General features: G+C 42.6%; 2 protein-coding genes across 2 annotated transcripts in view; one reads left to right on the forward strand and one right to left on the reverse strand.

Moving 5' to 3' along the window:
• LOC108043172 (kazrin) overlaps window positions 1-24,425 on the reverse strand; it is a 51,345-nt gene that overhangs the window by 9,127 nt on the left and 17,793 nt on the right. Inside the window, 5 exon segments of the mRNA XM_044456532.1 lie at window positions 36-938; window positions 2,110-2,334; window positions 4,682-5,303; window positions 6,317-6,623; window positions 10,909-11,031. Coding sequence (XP_044312467.1) covers window positions 36-938; window positions 2,110-2,334; window positions 4,682-5,303; window positions 6,317-6,430 — 1,864 coding nt within the window. The 5' untranslated portion in view covers window positions 6,431-6,623; window positions 10,909-11,031.
• LOC108046918 lies at window positions 12,945-13,568 on the forward strand. Its single transcript, XM_017126890.2, has one exon. The coding sequence runs from the start codon at window positions 13,009-13,011 to the stop codon at window positions 13,486-13,488; it is 480 nt and encodes a 159-aa protein (XP_016982379.1). The 5' UTR covers window positions 12,945-13,008; the 3' UTR covers window positions 13,489-13,568.

The raw sequence follows: 24,425 nt of genomic DNA on the forward strand, positions 1-24,425 counted from the left end.
AGTGGATTTGGCTAGGTAGCAAGTATATCACTCACATTGATACATGTTCTGGCTGGACACCAGTGAGATACTATCTGGATCGACCGTGATGCAGGGTCCGTTGTCGCAGGTGCCATCGCTGAAGTTCAGTTCTCCGCCGGTGCTCTCCCGATCGCTGCTGTTCCTCAGGCCCGAGTCATTCGAGCAGGAGTTGCGATCCCCCGCCGTGGCTCCCGATCCCCCGCTCAAGCTGCCACTGAAGGCGGACAGCGAGTTGCCACGCCCACTGTCCTCGGTGGTGCCCCGAATCCCTGCCAATCCACCGCCCATTCCCGAGGCGGCGGCCATCTGACTGAGCATTCCCGAGGCGGCCGACGGAGGGGTCAGCGGGGCAAAGGAGTGGAGGCTCTCCTGGTCGGACAGGCATCCGGTCAACTGGCGGCGGGTCTCCTGCAGCTGCTCCTGCAGCCTCTGGAGCTGCAGATCCCGGGCGGAGAGCTGCTGGGCCAGAGCCAGTGAACGCTCCGCCTCATCGCGGGCCTGCTTGAGCAGCTGGAAACGCTCCCGATCCCGATCCCCGGAGATCTTGGCATTCGTTGTCTCGGTTTCCCGAACCCGGTCCTGGTAGTTCCGTATGAAGTCGCGCAGCTCCTGCTCCTTCTCCTGCAGCGAGGCGCACAACTGTTTCACCTGGCCCAGAAGATCGGACTTATCCGTCCGCAGTTTCTTCCTTTCCAGCCGCATGGTGAGCAGCTGGTTCTTCACCGATCTGAGTTCGGATTCCAGCCGCTCGATTCGCTCCTTGGCAGCTGATCCTTCGGCGGACGAGACCGCCTCCAGTTCCGCCGTGGTGTCCACTCCACCCACTGCTCCGTCTGTGGAGAGCTCGAGGAGTCGCCTCAGGCGAAGCAGTTCGGCGTTGAGGCGATCGTTCTCCTCGCGCAGCTTCATGGCAGCTTCTGCAAAAGGAGGGATTATCAATCGGGCAAAGTGGGTAAACCCTTGGTCAAGAGTTCTCAGCTACAGCTACCAAGCTGCGAACAAGCGGTGATCGGAGCAGGAATGCAAGCCAGGAATACAGCTTAGATTTTTTTACATTCCCGAAATTGCAATAACTCTTTTGCCTAAACATTTACATTTTATTTTCCTTTTAATATATATACGGCAAATTTATTGGTTTTTAAACATTTGTAAACATTTCTTAGTTAACATTAAGTGTTTAAATAATTTGTTTATTTTTTACCTTCTAAAGGTAAATTTGTGTTTAGTAAATTATTCATATTTACGAGATGCAAATACCTCTCTAAATATGAAGTCTATTAAAGTCTATTACAAATTTGAGACAGGAGTTTACGATAAAGAGTTAAACATTTCATTTAATGTTGTATTTGTGATTTAAGTTTATGAAATATTCAATTCAATGATATTTCTTAATCAAAGCAAATTTTTGAAAGACAAGGACTGCTTTGTTCAAATAACCAAAATGCATAAGATAATTCTTCTTGAATGAATTGTGAATTTTAAGTGCGTTAGAAGGTAGTCAGGACAATTGCAGAATCTATAGAATTATATTCCACAAACCAAACTTAAATAACCTTTTGCATTGTAAAGTTTCAAGTCTTTTCCGATTTCTTAACCAACTCCTGACTTGCAATCCTGTCCATCGATATTCTACTCATAATTAGCATTAATGTCGACCTCTAGCCACCCACTACCATTTCCGATTCCCGAGCATTTTTTACACATTTCCCCGGCAAGTTTCTTTTGCGAAGAAATAAAAAGGAACTGAAGGAACGAGAACTAGGCAATCCCCAAGTAGCACACCAGCTGGGGCCAGAGTACTGGCATTTAATATGCAAAATGAGAACTGAAAACACATTCAAAGTTTTGCAGGCGAACCAAATCCAGTGCAATTATAACTTAACCAGGCCAGAGCAATGAATCGGCAGGCACTAAGCGGATGAATGGGGATCAAGTGCAACTACTTTATGGGTGGGTGCGGAAAATCGGGGTTTGCGGGGGGAGGGTGGGATGCGGGTTAATTGTGATTGCTGCTGCTTCAATTAAAAATACAGAGCGGAAATTGAGATGAAAGCGAAAAGAGGAGGGAAAATAGATTGATCGACTTACCTGAGCGGGGAGCGGAATGCAGGTGGAACCTTGACTCGTCGTTGCGATTTCCATCGCAGGACTCCAACAGGAGCAAGGCCGCCGAGGCGGCGGAGGTGGGGGAGTGCGGGGGTCCCAGGGCCACCGATGAGTTCGGATTCAGATTCAGATTGAGATTCTCATTCACATTCACATTCGAGGGCGGGTCCTGATCCGGTTCCGATAGGTTGGCATTTCGCTTGTCGACTAGATTTCGGCGTTGTTCAGATACAGATACATGTAGATGTAGATGGTTTACGGGGTGTTTTTGGGGGGATGTTTCCGGGAGGTTGGGGGGTAGGCAAACATATTCGGGTTGACCCAATAAGTAGTGGTTCCAAAACAAAAACAAATAAACAGCAATGGCAAACAACGACCACAACAGCAATAGCAATAGTATAAGAACAATGCCAACAAACGATGATAATGGTAATGGGGCTGGTGGGTATGCGTGAGTGGTTCGATGTTTCGGACTGACTGATATATGCGACCATATAATCCGACCAGGTGGGAGAGGGTGGGAGAGGTAGAGGGGAATGGGAAGGCGTGCAGGACTCGAAATTAGATTTCCTCTTATCGAAAAAGGACAAATAGGATTGAAAAGTAAATAAACAACAATTATTGCAGTCGAACATGGAAATGAATTAATATCGATTTTCGGAAAATTAATCTAAATGCAAACGAGTCAACGAGTAATGGCAAAAACAATGAATTCATAGAAATGCATTTACGAGATGAACAATTTGATTATTTATTTCCCAGAACATCAATTCCCAAGCCCAGGTCACCGATTCAACCATGTGAATGACTGATGATGAGCCTAAATTGATTGCGCAATCACACACATCTTTTTTTCAGCTTTTCTGCTTATTGATTGTCAACATGGATTTATTTTATGGCCGAGGATTTAAATTAAAATTTAATTAGCATTTAATGCGACGCATGAAACCATTACTAAGGGTAAAGCAAAAAAATAATTTGAATTGAGGTCAAAACGAACTGGTTGGTCAGGATTGTTTATCAAATAAATATAAACAAATTGAAGAGTTTGCTTTTATTTAACTGCTAAAATTGAAGAGCCATTTCGCTCTCTGTTTAATTTTCAACGTTTAAGTTTTCCGACCCAACTCGACCACAACCACTTGGATTTCACCGACTTTTTCACCTTCCCTAAATCGACCCCGCCTATCTGCTTCGTTGGCTTTCCAACTGCAGCACTTAAAGTGATGGGTGAGAGGAGGAGGAGGAGGAGGAGGTCCTGGACCGGGGAGATAGTTAAGAGGAGCGGACGGAGGCCATTACCATCCATTTGTCAGATTTTTGAAGTGTGCATCACTCTGCCATTCTGATATAATCCGATGCGTTGGCCCACCCAAACAGTAGACCCACCAGCAAAAAGGCACTCTACTCGCATCGCATCCCTGCAAAAACCTAAGCCATCACCTCATCCTTAACCTGCGTGTTTTCAGTTGTTTTGCCCAGTTTAAGCTTGTGGTTGTATCTTCAGTTTGCCCCGGGCAACTTGCAATCTCTGACCACCAAACAACCTTTAACTTGCCGCCTTTAATATATTTTCACCCCTTTATGTGCGGTTAAATACTTGAACAATTAAAGAAATAAAACAACAGGAATGTCGCTCAATACTTTACGCAGTTGGGAGATGGAATTAAATCAGCATAAAGGTTGAAAGGATTCAATCAGGGACGCTGATTTAATTCCTCTCTGGTCGGTGCCCATTTGCCATTCCCACTGTGGCCAGCATTTGTTCATTCATGCTGCAAAGACCCTGCCCCTGCACCCTGCACCCTGCCCCCTACCCCCCTCTCCTCATGCAACTCCTTTCTTTGCCCGCAGCAATCTGCTGATTGCTCCTCTCCCCCCTCCCCCATGGCGTTTACACATTACTAATGCATTTACATACACTGCGGGAAAAACAGTATATCAAATATAGCACTTACTTTAAATAATTAACTAAATTAAATGTAAAATAAGTGATTAGAAATTAATTAACTGAATAAATGTAAACTAAGTGAGTAGTTTTCAATATTATTTGAGCAACAATTTAAAGAATAACAATTTAACATTTTAAAATGTAAAAACTTGTAAAAATATTCAAACTTAAAAACAAGTTTTTGAAAAAATCCATCATAAATCACTATTATTTGATGATTATTTGATACTAACGAAAAAGATAAAATACAGGTGTTAGCCTAAGCAAGTTGCGTTCTCTATCAAGTTTAAAAATTATTTTGGGCTTTATTATTAAAATTAAAACAGTGTTCATTTCAAAGGAAGAGAAAGGGTTCATAATAATAACATTTCGTACACTTCTTGCAAGCGTATTTTAATGAAAATTCTCGGGGAAAGAATGTTCAGGATTGAATTGAGAAATATTCCCCTTTTAATAAGATAAGGCATTCTGAATAATAATTCCCAAGGAAATACCCGGCATTTCGAATGGCTTTTTTTGTAATAAATCTTCTTTTTCCCCCCGTGTACACCTTCCTCCTCGCAGAGAGATTCCCCCCGCAATGAGATTCCCCCGCACACTTACCAGCATTGAGGGCACTGCCGCCGGAGGGGGCGTTGTGGGCGGGGCCAGTTGCCTGGGCCAAGTGACCTGCGGCAATTAAATTCGAGTTATTCGCATGGATCATGGCTGTGCCGGAGTTGCAAGTGCTGCTGCTGCTGTTGTTGCTGTTGCTGTTGCTGTTGCAGTGGCTGTTGCTGTTGCTGCTGCCGATGCAGATGCCATTCGGCAATTGCTGTTGCTGCTGCTGCAGGGCCACAGGCACACCTGCCAATTCCACCTTGCCAGGATACGCAGGACTCCTGTGCTGGTGGTGCTGTAACTGCGGCTGAAGCGGCTGATTATCAGCGGTCATGGGTGGGGTGAGCGTCTGGTTGCTGCCATTCGAACTGGACGGCGATGAGCTGCTGTCGTTGCTGGGCGTGAGGTCTCGTTTGGAGGCCAAGACCAAGGGCGACGGCGATGGCTTCGCAGGCGCTCCTCCTCCGCCCCCGGATCCTGTGGCTCCTGCTGCCCCCGAGGATGTCGAGGCCGTCGCCGAGCTGTCCAGCGATAGCAGCGGCCTTATGGGCTTGTTGTTGTTCACGGAAGCGGCTTTCTCCTTCAGCGCTGTCGTCACCGAACTGTCCAGCGATTTAACGATTTTCTGCAAAATCACAAATGAATGGAAAGGGTTTTTAAATCACTCAAATTATAGGCAGCAAGTCTAGCAGCTAATAGAGAAAAGTTAAGCTAAGAGAAGAGGGATATACTGTATGCTGATGCAAAGCCCACTTTTGCAAAATCATTTCAAGCCTATAAGCAAAATTGTTAAAGACAATTTAGAAATTAATACTCAAAAGCAATTTAACCCGATTAATATAAATTTGTAGATCTCTTAGAGAACAAAACTTAATTGAACAATTTAACATTTAATTGGAGCTATGAGAAATTAATACTCAAAAGCAATTTAATCCGATTTATATACATTTTTAGACCTTTCATCTCACATTTAACATTTAATTAGAGCTATGTTTAGTAAACAGAAGTAATCATGTTTATTTTACTATTTAATTTTGAGCTCATTTTTAAATAGGTAAATAAACAGACACTAATAGCATTGAATTTGAACCAGGCATTATAACTAATCAAATTTAAAATTTTCATTTCCATGTATTTTCCATTGCAAAATACTATGATGAAGTCATTTTAAAAAGGGAATTAGTTTGAAATCGTTTAGCGAATTTATCCGATATTATAGTTATTATTATTATTATGAACTCGATTTTGCAAAATTAGGAAATCGAGATGCATAAACACCAAATGCCTAGCAATAGCAGGAGTCAAACAGCAAAGGGGAAAATAGCAAAAGAGAGATACATATGTGGAGCCCAAAAATGTCAATTAGTCAATGAGAAGGATGCAGAATGGGTAATTTTTGCGAGATTTCAGTTTGTTTTTGTTCAAGAGCAGGAGAGCAAGATGAAGTGGTGCGCCAAAAAAGAGGAGATTGGAGTGTGAGGGGCATGCAGCAGTCTATTACCAAGCAATGATTGAGGCCCAATTGGGTTAGACATCGAGTGAATTTCGTTTTTGGTGGTGCGGATGGAAAGGGGGGAGGGGGTGGAGGAGCTTCGAAAGAGTATCTGGGATGGCGGGGTGCTTACGGATGGTACTTACGGATTCGCCCAGCTTGTGCAGCGAGGCGTTTATGCGGTCCGGATTGCGCGGCGGCGGCTCTGGTGGCTCGGAGGCTGCCATCGTGGGTCCGGCAGCTTGACCGTTGATTTGCATGCTAACCACCACCGACGCGGGCACCACTCACGCACACACTCGCCGACGCACCACTCTGGCTCGCACACACTCACCCACCGGAAAACGGGGCCTGCGAGTGGGCGGGAAGGACGTTCTCGTGCTCTCTTCTGGGCGCCTCAACTGCCACCACTCTGAACTAATCGACGCTCAAACATTCTGACTTAGCACTACACTGAGAAAACAAAATTAAACAATATCAGTTCTATGCCTTCGAGTTTTAATAATTTTACAGTAAAACAAATAAAACTGTGTAAGCTTTCTGAAAGCGTCTTTCAACCAGAATTTAACTGAAAAACTCAACTTTTTAATTTACATCTTAACTGATGGCTTTAAATATGAGTAGTATCTATGAGTAGTCTATAATAAAAAACACAAAACCTCTTATAATTTAAACACCTACAAAAATTGTTGCTAGCTATCTGAATACCACCCAAAACTTTCTGTGCATTTTCGGAATAAGACTAAAAATTTTCCAGGACAAAATATAAATGGAGGGTTTTAGTTTTGATAAATTGTGGGTAATATTGCAACTATTTCTTTCCTTAGAAAATAATTGTTCCAAGGTACCTAGGATCATGGTCCCTAAAGTGACTAACTTCACTGGTTTTTGCAGAGAATTAGATGCTCTGATAGGAGACTCTTATTCTGTCAAGCCACTAAATTCGGGAGACATTGCCGTCCAATGCAAGTCCTCTGATGCCTACAGGTCGGTGGCTAGGCACTTCCTTGATAAAGGAACCCTTTTCCACCATCATCAGTTGCCTGAAGACCGACCTTTTCGCATTGTTATGCGCAACATCCATCACGGAGTCCCCTCAGAGGAAATCATCAATTGCCTCCAAAACGAAGGTCACTCAGTTATTCGTATATACACTCCTCGCAATAAGAATACCTCAAGCCCGCTCAATATGAGATTTATTGATCTCAAAAAGGCGGACAGCAACAAGCTCATCAAAAATATTCTTGTTGTTTGTAAGAACAACGTAAATTGGGAAAAGCCTCGTAAGCAAACTGGACCCGTGCAATGTCAGAGATGCCAGGGGTATGGGCACACCAAGGCATACTGCACAAGACACTACGTTTGCAGAGAGTGTGGAGACAGCCATCCAACCTTTGAGTGTAAACTTGGTAAGGACGATGCTAGGTGTTGCGCTCATTGCAACATGCCCCACGCGGCCAACTTTAAAGGATGCAAGAAGTACCTTCAAGTAGCATTCAACATGAGGCCTCAGCCGAGGGCCAAAGATCCCTTTGTACCTGGCTCTAGCAACACACCCCACCCTAAATCACTTCCTTACAACAATGGCAAGCAATCATACGCGAGCGTAGCCAGGAACAGCTTACCAGTCGATCAGATCGAAGAGCCCCACAAAAAGGAAGCGAACCCTTCTCCCACCTCCGCCGCCAGCTCAAGTGGTACTTTGGAAGCCAAGTTGGAGCTTCTCTTCTCAAGGCTGGACAGAATGATGTCCCTTGTCGAGACCCTCTTGCAGGCGCTTCTACAGACGCGCACCTCCTCCTCTGCTATTCACAATGGGTGTCCTTAAGATAGCTACCTGGAACGCGAACGGGGCCTCCTCCAAAGTCAACGAGATACTGGCTTTTATTGAACTACACGAATTAGACATGCTCTTGCTATCTGAATCACATTTCTCCTCTCGGTCTACCTTGAGAATACCTGGATTCACCCTACACAATGCCAACCACCCAGATGACAGTATGCATGGAGGCGCTGCGATCTTAATAAAATCCTCCATATCCCATCAGCCTTTCTCTACACTATGCGAAGACAACATCCAGGCAGTCACCATTCAGCTGTCCGCAAGCAGAGGCTCCTTCAATGTGGCCTCTATTTACTGCCATCCAGCCTATAGATGGACCGAGGCCGACTTATCGTCGTTATTTCCACATTTTGGAGCGAAGTTCCTAGCAGCAGGCGACTGGAACGCCAAACACAGACTGTGGGGCAACTACAGAATGTGCGCTAGAGGCAGGGTCCTGTGCAATGCTATGACTGATGAGGGTATTGATATTGTAGCTTCTGGAGAAGCCACTCACTACCCCTATCGTGCTAATGCCACCCCAAGCGCTATCGACTTTGGTATCTCCAAAGGCTTTAGACCGCAACAAATTTCAGTACAAGTACTTACTGAACTGTCGTCTGACCATTTACCTCTGCTCTTTGAGCTAAATGAAGACGCTCAATTCTTCAAAGGCGTTTCGAAATTATTGCCTCCACATGCTAACATAGAGGCTTTTAAAGCTCATATAGATGCCTCTATTGATCTCAACGTCCCCATTACCAATTGTAATGAGCTTGAGGATTACACAGTGTCTTTTACTTCCCTCATCACTGAAGCTGCGCGGCAGGCTACCCCAGCCCCACTTCAAGCTAGTACCAGGACGGTAAGGAGGACGACAATTTTGAACCCGGAGGCAACCACTCTACTCAACCAGAAGCGCAATCTTAGAAGGCAGTACATTGCGTCAGGTGATCCAGCCGTGAAACAAATGCTATCAAGCGTCACTAATAGACTGCACCGGCTGTTAGCCAAAAATCGGCAGAAAAACTTTGACACCCTGCTGGAAGGAGCTGGCCCAGACAATAACAGTGATTTCTCGATTTGGAAGCTCACTAGAGGTATGAAGAGACAACCGTTATTCCAGTCACCCATCCGGAGTCACAGTGGCCACTGGCTCAAAACGGATTATGACAAAGCGAACGCATTTGCTGCGCACCTCTCCTCTACCTTTACCCCCTTCGAGCTAACAGCCGATCATCATCGCGCTGAAGTTGCTACCTTCTTGGGCTCTCCTGTTCAATCGGCTCGCCCCATAAGACACACTACGCCACAGGAAATCATGTTGCAACTGAGGGCCCTACAACAGAAAAAGACCCCGGGACATGACTGCATCGATAATAGAGCGGCGAAATCTTTACCACGCAAAGGAGTCCTTGGCCTAGTAAAAATTTTTAACGCCATGCTTAGCTTAGGGTACTTTCCTAAGCTGTGGAAGCGGGCACGGATTGTCATGATCCCCAAAGCTGGAAAGCCCCCCATGCATATTGATTCCTATCGCCCAATCAGCCTGCTGGCTACCTTTTCCAAGATTTTTGAGCGCATCCTCCTTAGCCGACTGATGGATCTACCGCAGGTAGTAAATCACATACCGGCGCACCAATTTGGTTTCAGGAAATCCCACGGCTGCCCCGAACAGGTGCATCGTCTGGTCAACCAGATCACACACGGCTTCGAGCACAAGCTGTACACCATCGGCGTTTTCCTAGATGTCAAACAAGCATTCGACAAAGTATGGCATGAGGGCCTATTATATAAAATAAAAAATCTTCTCCCTGCGCCTTTCTTTGCCATCCTGAAATCCTTCATAACTGATCGGACCTTTGATGTGGCAATAAGAGACTCCCATTCCAGCGTGTGTGAGATCAATGCTGGGGTTCCACAGGGAAGTGTACTTGGACCCTTTCTGTACACGCTGTACACTGCTGACATGCCGACCCCCGGCAGCAACAATGATGACGACTCCGCTGCCAAGCTGCTCCTGGCCACTTATGCTGACGACACCTGCACGCTAGCCTCCCACTCATCGCTGCAAACTGCAACAAATGCAGTTCAGGTCTGGCTCCATGCTATGGAGAACTGGTCTGCGAAATGGAACATCGCTATTAACTGCGCCAAATCCGCCCACATGACCTTCGCCCGCCGGCACGGTACTTCGGTTGGTCTCACCTTCAATGGAGATGCCATCACCAGTGTCACCTCCCATTGCTACCTAGGAGTACATTTGGACAGAGCGCTAGTATGGCGGGCCCACATCTCGGCAATCAAAGCCAAATGCTTGCAGAAGCTACAAAAGCTTGACTGGCTCCTGCGATCGAAAAAATTGCACTTTTCAAATAAGGCCCTGCTAATTAAAGCCATCATCACGCCAACTTGGACGTACGCCATTCAAGCATGGGGCACTGCCTCTAAGCATCAGCTTGAGAGGCTTAGAGTCGTGCAATCACGTGCAGCTCGGCGAGCATCCGGGCTCCCCTGGTACGTCACAAACAGTGCCATCGAGAGGGACTTTCGACTACTACCTATCGGGGACCAAATTAATATACACAGCAGTCGTTACGCTGACAGGATTGTGGCACATCCAAACCCCCTAGCGAGTGACCTAGCTGAGCCAATTTCTCTGCGACGGCTGAAGAAGCTACATCCCACCGATCTCCCTACTCGTAAGATCGTATAAAATTCTCACTTATTTTGTTACTTCGAAACTTGTTATAATTGTTACTTAGTATTTAAGGCTACTATGTATGCATAAAATTTCTTTCTCGTTAATTACGCTAGGTTAAGTTCAGAAGGCACTGAACAGATTCCAGTGAATAAAATATTATTTAAAAAAAAAAAAAAAAAAAAAAAAAAAAAAAAAGAAAATAATTGGCTAACCTTGGCGATATTTTTTCTCTGAGCTAAGCTGTAGAACCGTAGGTATCGAGTAAATACGTACGCTAAGATGGATGTCCCTGTCGCTCTTGCGCGCTTCAATCTCCCATTCAATTACGAGTTGTCCTGTAAGTAAACAAAAATGGGAAATTTTCAGTCAGCGCGTTTTGGATATGCAACGATTTTTTTGCAGCAGCTCAACTAATTTGGTTCTCCCCACAAAATGGCCATAAAAACTGAGAGCTTTGGGCCAGGAATTCCCGACAGGCTTAGTTGTTTGCATGTAGGCCAACGCCAGCCATAAACCTCCATTTGGACTTGTTCTTTTTGTTTTTGTGTCCGTTGCATGTCAACGCTCAGTTCGCAGTTTGCAGTTTACAGTTCTGTCGCTGCAGTTGTCACTGCTGCAGCTGTTCCTAAGGTAAAAGTTAAATTTCAGCTAGCAACTCAGGGCGGATTCTCCATGGGGCGGAGTGACAGCTGTTAACTGGGCATGAACCATGTGACTCCGGGCGGAAAACTACCCCACGAGGTACTCGTAACTTTAACTGGTTGGAAACCAAAGGTGACATGACATGCACTTTTCCGTTTGACCAACAAATAACTCATTACAGGCATGGAGAAACTTTCGAAATCATAACGAACGTATTTGCGTACAGAGAGAAAATAATATTCGTACTAGAAACGAGGGAGTAAAAGAAATATATTGAGGTTTGAAACCAATTAGAAATGCGCCGAAAAGTATGCCATAAAATATTTTCATGAAAAAAATGTCTTTATGCGTAAATGATTATCACTCAAAAAAACAACTAGTTTAAGGGATTAAACTATTAAAATATTTTTGTAAAATGTGGTTGAAATCTATTAAAATAATTTATTTTTTGGTGCCTATGCAAATTTTTTTGGTCCATACAAATCGGCAGCTTTTCACAGCTTTTTGCCAGATATAAGTTTTTAAATCTACCTCTCTTGTAATTAAAAATCACATTCGCACGTGTTCTTAAGCTCTACTAGTATTACCAACCTATTTCATATGCTTACCAAAAATTTGCCCCTACAATTGGCCGCCTGACACCCCATGTCCCGACCCACTCCACCCAAATACTTTAAGTTTAATCCGCTTTAAGACCAACTACAACAAAGGATGACCAGCAAAATACGTTGCGGTCATGTTTTGGCTTCATGTTTTTTTAGCAATCTCCCCAAAAACCCATGATCCGAATGGATGCTTGGGGTCGGGCGATAGAGCACCTATGCACATATGTTTACCTATACGCCGGGATTATTCCAGCAGAAGCGACCGAACCCTCACTTAAAGCCGACTCCAAAGCACCTTGACGACGAAACCACAAACATTTATACTAAAGCAGCAAAGCCAGCGGGTCAAAGGGGGGCGGCTAGGGGGCGTGGCAGCCACACTAATGTGGTGTGGGCCACACTAGTAGCACAAACTTTAATCATAATAATAACAAGCAACTTTTGCGTTACATCCGTGCCACGAACACAGATGAAGTTCGGTGAAGTTGCGCTGTTGCTGGCGGACTGAATGGGTATTTATGTTGCACACAGACAGGCCGCAGATAGATGGTGTCCTCTTAACCCCAGTCAGCCCCCCGGGGGTCCAGGGGGAACACTAAATATACTGCTAACATGCTTTTTAAATTGTCTGCTTTTATATTTTTGCACTTTTTGGATGAGAATCTACTGCTGCCAGCTTTTATGATTTTGTAATTTTGCTGCAGGTTTATTACGAAAGTGAGGTAATTAAAATTTCCATGTTTTTCCTACTCAATACCTTTGAACATAAAGGGTCTAGGCTAAAGAAAACAATTTAAAGTTGTTTTTGACTGAATAATACAAAGGAATTTAGAATAATTTAATTGAATATCTAGTTTTTCTGTCTAGAACAGGAAATAAAGGAAAAAAGCCTTGGCTTTTAAATATTTACTGAAATTCCAATGGTCTTTGCCTTTACCTAAGCCTAAAAAAGGCTAAATAAATCTATAGATATCTGAGTTAGCTTTTAAATCAGTGTACATTTTACTTTTGGTCCCTCAATTTTTAAGCCACATCCAAAAATTTATAGAAAGACTTTTCTAAATTATGAGCACTCGCGATTATTTGCGTGGGTCCAGACCCTCGGCCTTCTACGTGCACTTCGAGGATCCTGTGCGGGAGGATCTGCCCAGCGGTCTGCACCGCAAGCCCCGCCCTTCCGCGCCACGCCCCCAGGGGCAGCGGATGGAGGCGGCGGCGGAGCGTCGCAGCTGGCTGGGTGAGCAAAAGGTGGAGCAGCTGTCCGTCCGTTTGGCGCGAGTGGCGCTGATCACCGACCGCCACCACCGACGGTCCACGCAGAGTTGGCTGGATGCCCGGGATCGCATCACTCGCGACATGGACGAGCATGTGCGGAAGAGGACGGCCCTGATCTCGAAGCGTCTGAGGAACCTCTCCCACCACAACCAGGAGGTTCGGGCTCGCCGGGATGAGGCCAAGCAGGACAAGCTCCTCCGCAAGCTGACCCATCTCTACGAGGCCAAGAATGCGAGCACAATTTCCCAGTTTTGGGGCAAGCAGAAATAACTTACTAACAAATTGGTGATCCTATCACTGTGGCAAAAACAAAAAAAAATTAAATCGGAACAAATTGGGCTCCTTAAAAAGTTATTTTTATTCAAAGTTTGAATTCTTGAAAAGCTCTAAGGAATGTTTAGTACTTTTTAAAACGTTGGCCTAAATTCAGAATTAAAAAAAAACATAAACAGATATTATTTTAATGGTATTGCGTTAAATAAAGTTCTTTAAAAGTAGTAAAGAACATTTGCTTAAATTTTGTTACCCCAAGGTGCAACGTTATTAAAGATTACAAGGGAATCGAAAACAAAAGTACATATATATTATAACATATTTAGAATATAACAACAAAAAACAGTTTTTAATTAATGTAAGAACTACTGACTAATGTAAATTTATAATATCTTAAACAAACTATATTTCCTTGTGAATGAAAGGCACCATTTTCTGTTTAGAAACTTTTGCCTGGCACCTAAAAAGTCCATACAAATCAGAATATATTTCTCTAGCACTCCGGAATATAACAACAAAAACAGTTTTTAAATAATGTAAGAACTCTCGACTATTATTAATTTATAATTTCTTCAACATCAACTATAGTTCTTTGTGTATGAAAGACACCATTTTCCGCTTAGAAACTTTTGCCTGCCACATTGCTTGTCAAACTTCCACTTTTCGCTCAAGTCTGCCTTCGACATAGTTGCAGAAAATCGCTTGTCAACTTCCGAACAAGCCCGTGCTGCGTTTTTATAACTTAACTTTTGGGGCTTTAAGTTGGCCAGGTTGTCCGGCAATTTGCATTGGAATGAAAGCAGAAAGTTGAGTACCTAAAATTAGTTACAATTTGTGTCGTCGCAGCACAAATTAGCCGTCGCCCGAGAGACTTGCCAAGTGGAAAGTGGGTGGCGAATTGAAAGCATTTTCGCAGAGTTTCCTGGATTCCCGGCATCCAACCTCAAAGCCAGATTATGTGCACTCAACTGCAAGGGGAAGGGGAGAGGGGGAGGGGGGAGTGTGTGTTCGTACTATGTAACAAACATATCACGAGTCAAAGGAGCGTGTTGGTCCTGGCCAACTAAGTGCTTCCCTTTGTCCAGGAGCATCTTGCTCCCAGTTAGCAGCTCCCAGCTGGAAGTTCAGTTGGAGCACTTGACCCGTTTTCGCCCAACTTATTTGATTTGTGGCCTGCTGGTGACGCTGCTTATGCAATTGCCTTCGCATTCAATTAAACTCTAGGGCTTTCGGCGTGTGTATCTCTGTGTGTAGTCGAGTTGCGGAGTGGGCGGGCTATTGCCCCGAGAAGTATGCTTCATAAATTGGTTTTTATGAGAGTCCCATGTGTACGTTTGCGGTCTACGCTCTCGAAATAGCTGGCAAAATATTTGGAATTTATTACTAATTCTCTTGATACAATAAAAAGTATTTATCAATTTTTCATTCGATACTCGTGAGCTCAGACGACCGGGCTTTAATTAAAATAAATCAAAGACTTGAGTTGGAAAATAAATAAGTGCATTTGGCAAACAACTGGCAAACTGATTGAGAATCGGCCTACGAAATGCATGCAAATTAATGCAGTATTTGTGCTGAGCAATATAATTTGATTACACTAACCACAGCCAACCGATTCCCGTCCCTAAATATTCAATATTGTCGACGTCTGCCCCGAGGTTGTGTGGCCTCACTCAATGACAATTGACATTGGCACTGACAGTGGCAACCGGGGGAAATTCAATGAAAATTAATAAGTTGAATTAACAGATTCGCGCCGCGGGCAGCCATTGAAATCCAATCCGCCGCACACGCCAAGTGGGAATTTAATGGCTCACTGCCCAGTCAAATGAGTGGCAGGTCATCCTGTCCCTCCTGACATCGGTCATTAAGGTCCTGGCTCCTGCTTCTGCCAACATTCAATTGGATTACCTGCAAGCGGACAAATAATTTCCGAGAGACTAGCTCCATTGGCCTTTGCACATCCAACTGTGTGACTCATAACCCGATGACTAACCAACTTTGCTTTCATATAGCAAGAAAGGTAACAATCAATACATGTAGCAAAACATTTATGAGAGGAAGATTTCATAAAGGTTTTTTACAAAATCATTAAATGATCTAACCCATAAAACCAAGATTTAACCAAACATTTATGAGCCCAAGATTTCATAAAGGTTTTTTACAAAATCATTAAATGATCTAACTCATAAAACCAAGATTTAACCAAACATTTATGAGCCCAAGATTTCATAAATGTTAAACTTAATGTTTAAATATATATATTAATAATCATCATCATAATCAACCCATAAAACCAAGATTGCATTATTAGGTAAACGAATAATATATTTTTGTATTTATTTTACAAAAAGAATTTTATTAGATTTCTTAAAATATATATCGTATTTGTAGGTAATGTTTAGTTAAAATCTAATAAGTCGAATTTCACAAATACAAATAATAATAATGCAAAACTAGAGATATTTTAGTTTATTAATTTTTCATTGGCTAGAGTTGGCATTACAACTTAATAAGTAGTAGAACAAAAACGGTTCAGTGTCTAGAACAATCACTTTTTTCTCGGCTTCAACCCGTATTGCACTTGCTTTTAGCCCTAATTTCCTGGATGGCTCGATGGGTTCGCCTCCCTATTTGAGCCAGAAAACTTCGTTTTAGCTAGTGGAATGTGTGTAAGCAACGCAAATTACAAATTGTGCAAGGGCTTTCCTCCAGAAAAGGGGCAGCCACATAAACTATCTCCGCCCCTGTTGTTTGCCAACCGCTTTCCCTGCATTCTGCAATCGCCCGCCATTTCCTCTCTTTCAGACACAAACTGACAGCAATCAGCTTTGCTGTGGATAAAGTTTTATGCCGAGAAACTCATTTAGTTTGCAATTAATTAGTGGCAGCCGGCAGAGTAAAGTTGAATTTGTGTTTTTAATTTGACTAAATAGATGCAGCTACCAGGCGGCGGAGTGTGTGTATAACACAACGGATGAGGAGTGTTAGCAGGGGGCGTGGCATAGTTCTGGCCAAGTATTTTCGCTAGGCGCGAAATGCAAATGCTTGACCCAATTGGCAAGGGGAGGGGGGGGTTGGGGATGGGAGGTCAGAGCGGAATATAGGATACGAAAAAAAGGCAGAAAACAACTAAAACACCGACAACAAAATCATTTAAAATGTTTTTTAGGGGAGGCCGTAAAACTTTTCCCCCGGGCTTTTTGCGAAGACAACTTGAACACAATTTGATAACCTACATTTGGGGGTCTTGGCAACATTAAAAATTTACACATGACGAACTGAGGGGCGGTGGGCGTGGTCTGGGGTGGGCTGTAGTGGGGTGTTATGGCCTCAGTGCAAAAGTGGAACGGAGTGTTTCCTCAGTGTCCTTGAGCTCTTGTTTTTATTTGGTATTAAGAGCATGTCAAGTGAGTCTGGCAAAAAAGAGAGGCTGAGGCAACCAGCTAAGTGAGTTTTTGTTGTTCTTACTTGTGACAGGAAACGGATGTGTGTGTGTGTGTGTTGGAGAAAGGGGAAGATTGTCTCCGGAGGTAGGCAAAGACTTTTGTGGGTAGCAAAAGTCTTTAAGTCTTTTGCCTTAATAGCTTTCAGTTTGCGACTTTCCTGGTCACAACCCGGCCTTATTTCATGGCGTTACCCCTTCTTTTGCCACGAATACCCCCCGCCCACTTTCCTCACACCCTTCCTGTTCGCCGTGAGTTATTGTCGTGCGATTTATTACGCGACGCACTGTTAGCAGCCTTTGGGGGGCCCACATGGCGTATGCGTAACGTATAGTCGTGGTAAAAACTCACGTAATGTGCAACATTTACCCCCCGCTGTTTGTTGCCAGCCCCTTTTGATTTATTCAGCCAGGTGGCATACTTTTGACCCATAAAGCTGTGATTTTTTGAAAACCTCGAAGCCCAACCCCTGCAATTTGAGCAGTAATTCAATATTCCGCACCAAAAACTCAAATTAGTTCTAGCATATACACTCATTTTATAATGAATACTTTTTAGAATGCTGAAAAAATTGTTTTAATTTTATATTTTAAATATCCTATTGATTATTCTTTTCCAAAAATTTTAAGGCTAATCATGTTCCCTTAAAAGTTATACATACAATTAACATTAGATAAACAAAAATCATTCTTAGAGTTGTTTAAATTGGATATTCACTTGTATTATTATGGTTTTAAAATGTATTTCAAGTTTAAAAGCCATCGGTTTCAACTATAAAAAACTATTATAAACATATATTACTTTTATTTATCAATCATACCACGAATTGTTAGTAATAATTTCCGTTTCTCTCAGTGCAATTAAATGGCTAGCGTGTCTGCTGTCAATTACTGGTGTTGTCATTAGTAAAAACACCACTCGGAAATTAATAAAGATTTGCACAGGCGCAAATCGGTTTAAAAATATGTGCAAACGCTTTGATTATTCATTCACAAAACCCAAGAGGCCCGAAATTCCCAATGAGATAGTGCGTAATTCGTGACTGACACAGATTTTTCCTATTCGCTTTTCCGCTGATTTTCCTTTTTTTTGCGCACCCAAACAACAACAACAACAACGAAAGCAGCGGTTGTTGGGGCAGCATAAAAATGCCAAAAATTTCCCTGTTCCACGAACACTCATACAAATATTGACCGAATTTCACTGGCATTGGTTCTCCACCAGAAAATTCGATTGTTGTTTTTGGGCGATGCTGTGTCTTCTGTTTGTTTTTGGAAAATTTACCTCGGATTTTGACTGGAAAAACAAGCAGTGCACACCACGTGGCCAAGTTGAAGTCAATGTCGGTTTTTCTTATTTTCAATTTTTTTTTTATTTTTTGGCTTTCTAATTTGTTGGACACGACACGCTCTGGTTGAAAGTTTATTTTTTGGCTATACTCTTGTTGATTTTATTGACACACACTCACACACACGCGCGACTGCCCACGCACACACTCTCAGGAGAGAGAGAGGGAGAGAGAGAAACGGATAGAAAGAGGCGGAGAGAGAGAGCGAAGGATATATGGCGAATTATTCGGGCGCTTGGAACGTCTCACTTGGCGAAATCCTCGAATGGCACTGAGCTGGAGTCCTTGGCATTTGGCTCGAGTGCCGTTTTGGCGGCGTCCCTGTGACGTCACAAAAAGCTCCAGTGAAACGATAAAAAAAGGATAAAAGCGACAGAGACAGTGCGTCTGCGTAATGGAAAAAGCTCGAAAACACACTCTAAGGACCTAACCACCGACACAAACTCTCGAAAACCCGACCTAGCCTTGGACAAGTGTTTGTTTACGTTTTCGTCCCGAGCATAGCATCCTGTAAGAATACCTTCGAATCCTTGTTGCTCTGCTCCCCAAAACGAAGGTCAAAGCCTGAATTAGCCAAGAGAATGTACAAAATTGCAACGACATCCACCTTCGAAGCCACCTCCATTGCCCATTAATCAGCTAAATAAATCGTACTTCGCTCCAGAACCGCAAAACATTTTCCCCACAATTTCATATGTCTAAAACAATTTCCAGACTTTGTAGTTTAAGCCACAAAGCCAGCTTTTCCTCTAATGAAATTGCTGAAGACCTGGAATTTCAGTGGTTACAAATGTTTAAGCAAAGGCAAGTGCCAATTATTTTAAAATATGAGGGTGTCTCAAAGTGCTGGGGGGAAAGGCACTTAGTGACGTTGCGAATGGCAATTGCAGACGGTTGCCTTTCCTTTATATTGTAATCCAATCTGCCGACATTATTATTTTCAGCAAACAGTGACAAAGGCATTGCACTTATGTGGAATGTGTTTAATAAACATGTGTGGCTACAATAAGAAAATGTTTCTTTCAGTTACAATTACATTGCAAAATGTTTGTAAGTTGATATTTAGATGGCATTTCGAGTTTAAAAAAGTTTGAATGACTTCAGGTTGCTTTTCAATTCTGATAATATTTGTTTTAGAGAAGTTAGCTTGTAAAACTATTATCGTTTTGGCCCGCTTATTTAAAGTTTTCTCTAATGCTTTCGGACTTTTGTATGTATTGTTGTTTATCTTTAATGCCCAGAATTAGATTTAGTTTTAGTTTAGCTTTTTAGTATATTGATTGTTGATAAAAATATTCAAAAAGAAATATTAGATCAACTCACCTCAACTCAAATAAACAAAGCAAAAAAAAAAAAAATACTCTAATTAAATAAACATTAGGTGAACTTTACATTTTTGTCCAATGTGAAATTAAAAAATATTTATGTTTTGAAGAGCCTTAATTTAATACTTTTTGTCGCCTTTAAAAGTTTCACAGAATTTTGATAAAATACTTCTATGCAAAATATTTTGTATTTATTTTTGCTTTGCTTGGTTCACATAATTGCATTAAATTGGCAATCGAATTTGCCATATATGAGATTAGGCTTAAGACTTATATTGACTATTTTTAAAGCCTAAAATATAAATAACCAGAATTCCCTTGCGAGAATCCTCCATTTTTACAAAAGAAACAAGATTTTTAAACTGGTTTCTAGTTGCCCAAATATCAATTATGCGTTTCAATTATTTTCTTTAGGCAGATTCTGGTTTATACGCGCAGACATCTGATAGCCCAGTAAAACAGACATATTTCCCTGTAATACAAATGTGCTCGTAAGCCTGTGGCATTCAAATTGGAGCTTCAAATGCGATTTCAATTGCCATATCAGTCTGCAGGGCGGAGTAATCCCGACGAGTGCCATTGCAGCGAATTATCCTGTGTGCAGGACTCGAACATAGTGAATCCCCTTACCGCTCATAACAGCCGTATAGAGTGTCATTCATAAATACGAGTGGCAGACGTGACTAGCCGCAGCCACGTATTCGGATAGGGCTTTGCACCTGACAGTATATGTCCGATATATCCTAGCCGCAAACTAATGGACACGGCAACTGTTTGTATTCATTGTGACTGACAGTCATTGTAGCTGCCATCTGTCTACATGCGGAAATGTGAAGTGCAGCCATGAGATAACCGCCGTCTGATGCTAATAAAATGTTATCAAATGAACGTCAAGCCACTGGGCCGGGCCTATTCTGCTGCCTTTTCTGGCTTATCCTGGCAGACGCCATCGGTGCCGGGATATATGCACATTATCTGATGTCCTCAACAATGGAGACAGCACACGCACACATAAGGGCACATCGATTCCGGGGGAGTTCGTTCAACTCGCTCCGTAGGCCTGGGATATGTCCCCCCATCCCTCCCCCCTTCTGAAAAGCCAAGACAGAAGACTTCCCGCCGAGAAAGGACAGCAGGACAGCACTATCTGCCACAGGTGACGCGTGAAAAATTCCGAAAGCGTTGGGGACCATGGAAAGCGCTTCTGCCATGCAATTTCTCGTTTTGTCGTAACTCAACTGTCATTGACAGTCAACGCCCCCCATCTTTTTGCCCATCATTTTCCCCAACTCCTCGGTTTTCCATTTCTCCCTATCCAAACCGCTCCACTTTGCCGCCCTGCCGCCCTGCCGCCTCTAGAGTCCCGGAAAATCAACGACTACGACCTCAACCTTAAGAATTGAACAATTGCGATGCAGAGAACGAAGGAAAGGATGATTTTATGAAAAGGGAATCCAATCCATGGAAATAAAAGTCACATGAAGATTCGATATTGATCAAAATTTGCAGAATCAACAATCTCTTTCATAATTTTCGGAAATTTGTTAGCTTTTATTTATTATCTTGACATAGTAGAAGTAGTTTATTACAACAGCAGAAGTTAAGGAACAGCATTAAAAGTTAGTTGATATTTGAAGTATATTTTAGAAATGGCTTTTCTGGTTGATTACCCAAAGGCCTTTAGTCCTAACGCAGGCCTAAATTTTAGTTTTTTGTAAAACTACTTAATATGTTACTGGAAGTAAAAGTAAAGTACTCCTTGAAAATAAATATGTACACTGCGATTCCTGTTATATACCTTAGCTTAAGAATGCTTAAAAATTATTAGGCTGAGGTATTAAACAGGAGTGCCAGTGTCTGTGCCTAAAAATATCTGATAATTTGCTTGATTTACTAGTCGATATTCTGTTGCAGTGTATTATTTTTTTCCGGACAGTTCTACGTGGGCCAGTCGTTTTGTCAAGACAACCATTTGTGGGCACGACATAGCTATTGTCGCTGGCTGACATCCACTTCATCCTTACCTCAGTGGCAAGAGAAAAGAAGGGGGAGGTTTGGGGGGAATGGGGATGTTTATCAATGCTTATCGCCGTCAGCCGCCGCAGTCAGACAAGTGGAAAACTATACACGCCCAGAAAACAAGAAATACAAAAAAACAGCCGGATGCGTTGGCTTGACAACTTATTTCAACATCTTGTTGTAGCTGTTCGTTGTACGCTTCCTATTTTCATTTATCGCAGTAAACTTTTCCGCAGATGGCACTGCAAAAAAGTTAACTGAAGGAAAATGGGGGGAAGGGGGTGGTGATGTGCCGTCGCCAAAGTTTTGCCAATACTTTCCGATGCCTTTGTTGCTGCTGGCCCATTGTGTCTGCGTATGAGCAAATATCTTATTGCAAAATATTTGCGTATACTTCTTAATATTAAACTGGCTTGGAGTTCAAGAAATGCCAGCTGCAAAGTGGAAAATGAAAAGCAAACTGAGGCAGCTGCATGGAAATTTAAGCTGATTTGGGGCCAAAGAAAGCACTCGAAGTAAATCCGCTTACAGATGCATTGATTACCTCAATTAGGATCCCAGCCAGGGGCCAGTAATGAATTGAATTAGTATGTAAATTTCCCGAGATAAAGAGGGAAGCAATTTCCCATAGAGTGTGTTTTACACTATTTCCCGTCTCTTTCCACCCCACATTCTCCCTCTCTTTCTCCACTATATTGCCCCTCTCTCTCTCTGTCTCTCTCTCTCTCTGTGTCCGGATGTTGCTAAACGGTTTATCGCACTTGCCACTGGAATCGGATGAGAAGGAGTCTGAAGCGGATACGGCGATATATTATTAATGTCTATTATAAGGCAGAGGAAGCCAATGCGGCGTATGCGCATTTTTTATATTTTTATTTCGTTTTATTCAACCGTTTTTATTACGGTCCTGCCTCAAGGCAACGACACATTTCTGCCAAATGTTTCTCCATTTATCCTTTAGCCCCGGCCATCCTCCTCGTTTCGGCCCCTTTTTGGGTTTCCCCGGTTTTCGTTGGAGCTTTATGGCAAGTTGCGAGTCCTGCGTCCTCAGCATCGCTTAATAAGTTTTTATTGCCCCAACTCACGCCAAGTGGGTGGCAGACGAACGTGTTCGAGCAGCGGTCGACCAGATAATCAACGCCAGTTTCAATTTCAATTTCGGATGGCCACCTGGCCACGCCCACCAATTATCACAGCCGAATTCCTCACATTCCCGCTGGATTTTCGGGCAATATTCCATTGCAGTCAATTTGCGTGCAGCAATGGCGTGAAATTATTCAAGGAAAAATCGTTTTGTGCAAACTTAAATCTCAGGCACGCTTCAAAACTAATCACCATTAACAAAACTAAATTTGTAATTAAACTTTTCGACCAGGTTTAAATGGATTTAAACCATTAAACAATTAGTTCGTTTAGGCGTTGCCTAACCGATTATCATTCTGTTAAAAAATACATAAATATTTTATTTTTGTGCATTTATCTCTGTATTTGTAAAATATATATTCCACATTACACAACTTGGCCTCAAATCAACTGGAATATCGCAAGCAAGCCACCTTCTTTTTGCAGTTTCCGTCTTTTATTCATGCCAGAATATTTCGCTCATATTCGTATTTTTATGGCAACGGGACGTGCTCCCTTGAACAGTTTATGTATGAGTTGGCACGACCATCGATAAATCTTCTTCGGAAGTAAAAAAAAACAAGAAAGGAAAGCTAACTTCGGGCGGAGCCGAAGTTGATATACCCTTGCAGAATATTATGTACATTATATTCTCCAAAATTATTCATATGATGCATTCTTAATACTCATAAAAAATCCCAACTTCCTAACTTTACAAACACCAAAGTTATGGCATTTTCGATCAATCAGTTATATGGCGGCTATAGGATATAGTCGGCCGATCCTTATGACATTTGGTAGGTCGGATTGATTGGCCAAATATAAAACCCATAGAAAATCCCAGCTTCCTAACTCTACAAACACCAAAGTTATGGCATTTCCGATCAATCAGTTATATGGCAGCTATAGGATATAGTCGTCCGATCCTTATGAAATTTGGTAGGTCGGATTAATTGGTCAAATATATAACCCATAGAAAATCCCAACTTCCTAACTTAACAAACACCAAAGTTATGGCATTTCCGATCAATCAGTTATATAGCAGCTATAGGATATAGTCGGCCGATCCTTATGAAATTTGGTACGTCGGATTGATTGGCCAAATATAATACCCATAGAGAGTCCCAACTTCCTAACTTAACAAACAGCAGAGTTATGGCATTTCCGATCAATCAGTTATATGGCAGCTATAGGATATAGTCGGCCGATCCCGGCCGTTCCGACTTATATACTGCGTGCAAAGGAAAGAAGGGTGTGTGCAAAGTTTCAATTCGATATCTTTAAAACTGAGAGACTAGTTCGCGTAGAAACAGACAGACGGACAGACAGACGGACAGACGGACAGACGGACAGACGGACAGACGGACAGACGGACAGACGGACAGACGGACATGGCTATATCAACTCAGGAGGTGATCCTGATCAAGAATATATATACTTTATAGGGTCGGAGATGTCTCCTTCACTGCGTTGCACACTTTTGACCAAAATTATAATACCCTCTGCAAGGGTATAATAATAATAAAAAGAAAAAAACATGTTAAGCTACTTTTGTCATACTAGTCGAGGCAGAGCAAAATAACTTCAAGGGGGAAAAACGAAGTTGGAAAAACTCGGTTCGCTGGAGAAAACAAAACGAAGAGAGATCAATATGAAAAACTAGTTGAATGATGA

This window comes from Drosophila rhopaloa, unplaced genomic scaffold (assembly GCF_018152115.1).
Source record: "Drosophila rhopaloa isolate 14029-0021.01 unplaced genomic scaffold, ASM1815211v1 contig_115, whole genome shotgun sequence".
Classification (NCBI taxonomy): domain Eukaryota; kingdom Metazoa; phylum Arthropoda; class Insecta; order Diptera; family Drosophilidae; genus Drosophila; species Drosophila rhopaloa.

Excerpts from the sequence above, each read along its gene's own strand:
- LOC108046918 (XM_017126890.2), top strand. The coding sequence starts at position 13,009 with ATGAGCACTCGCGATTATTTGCGTGGGTCCAGACCCTCGGCCTTCTAC.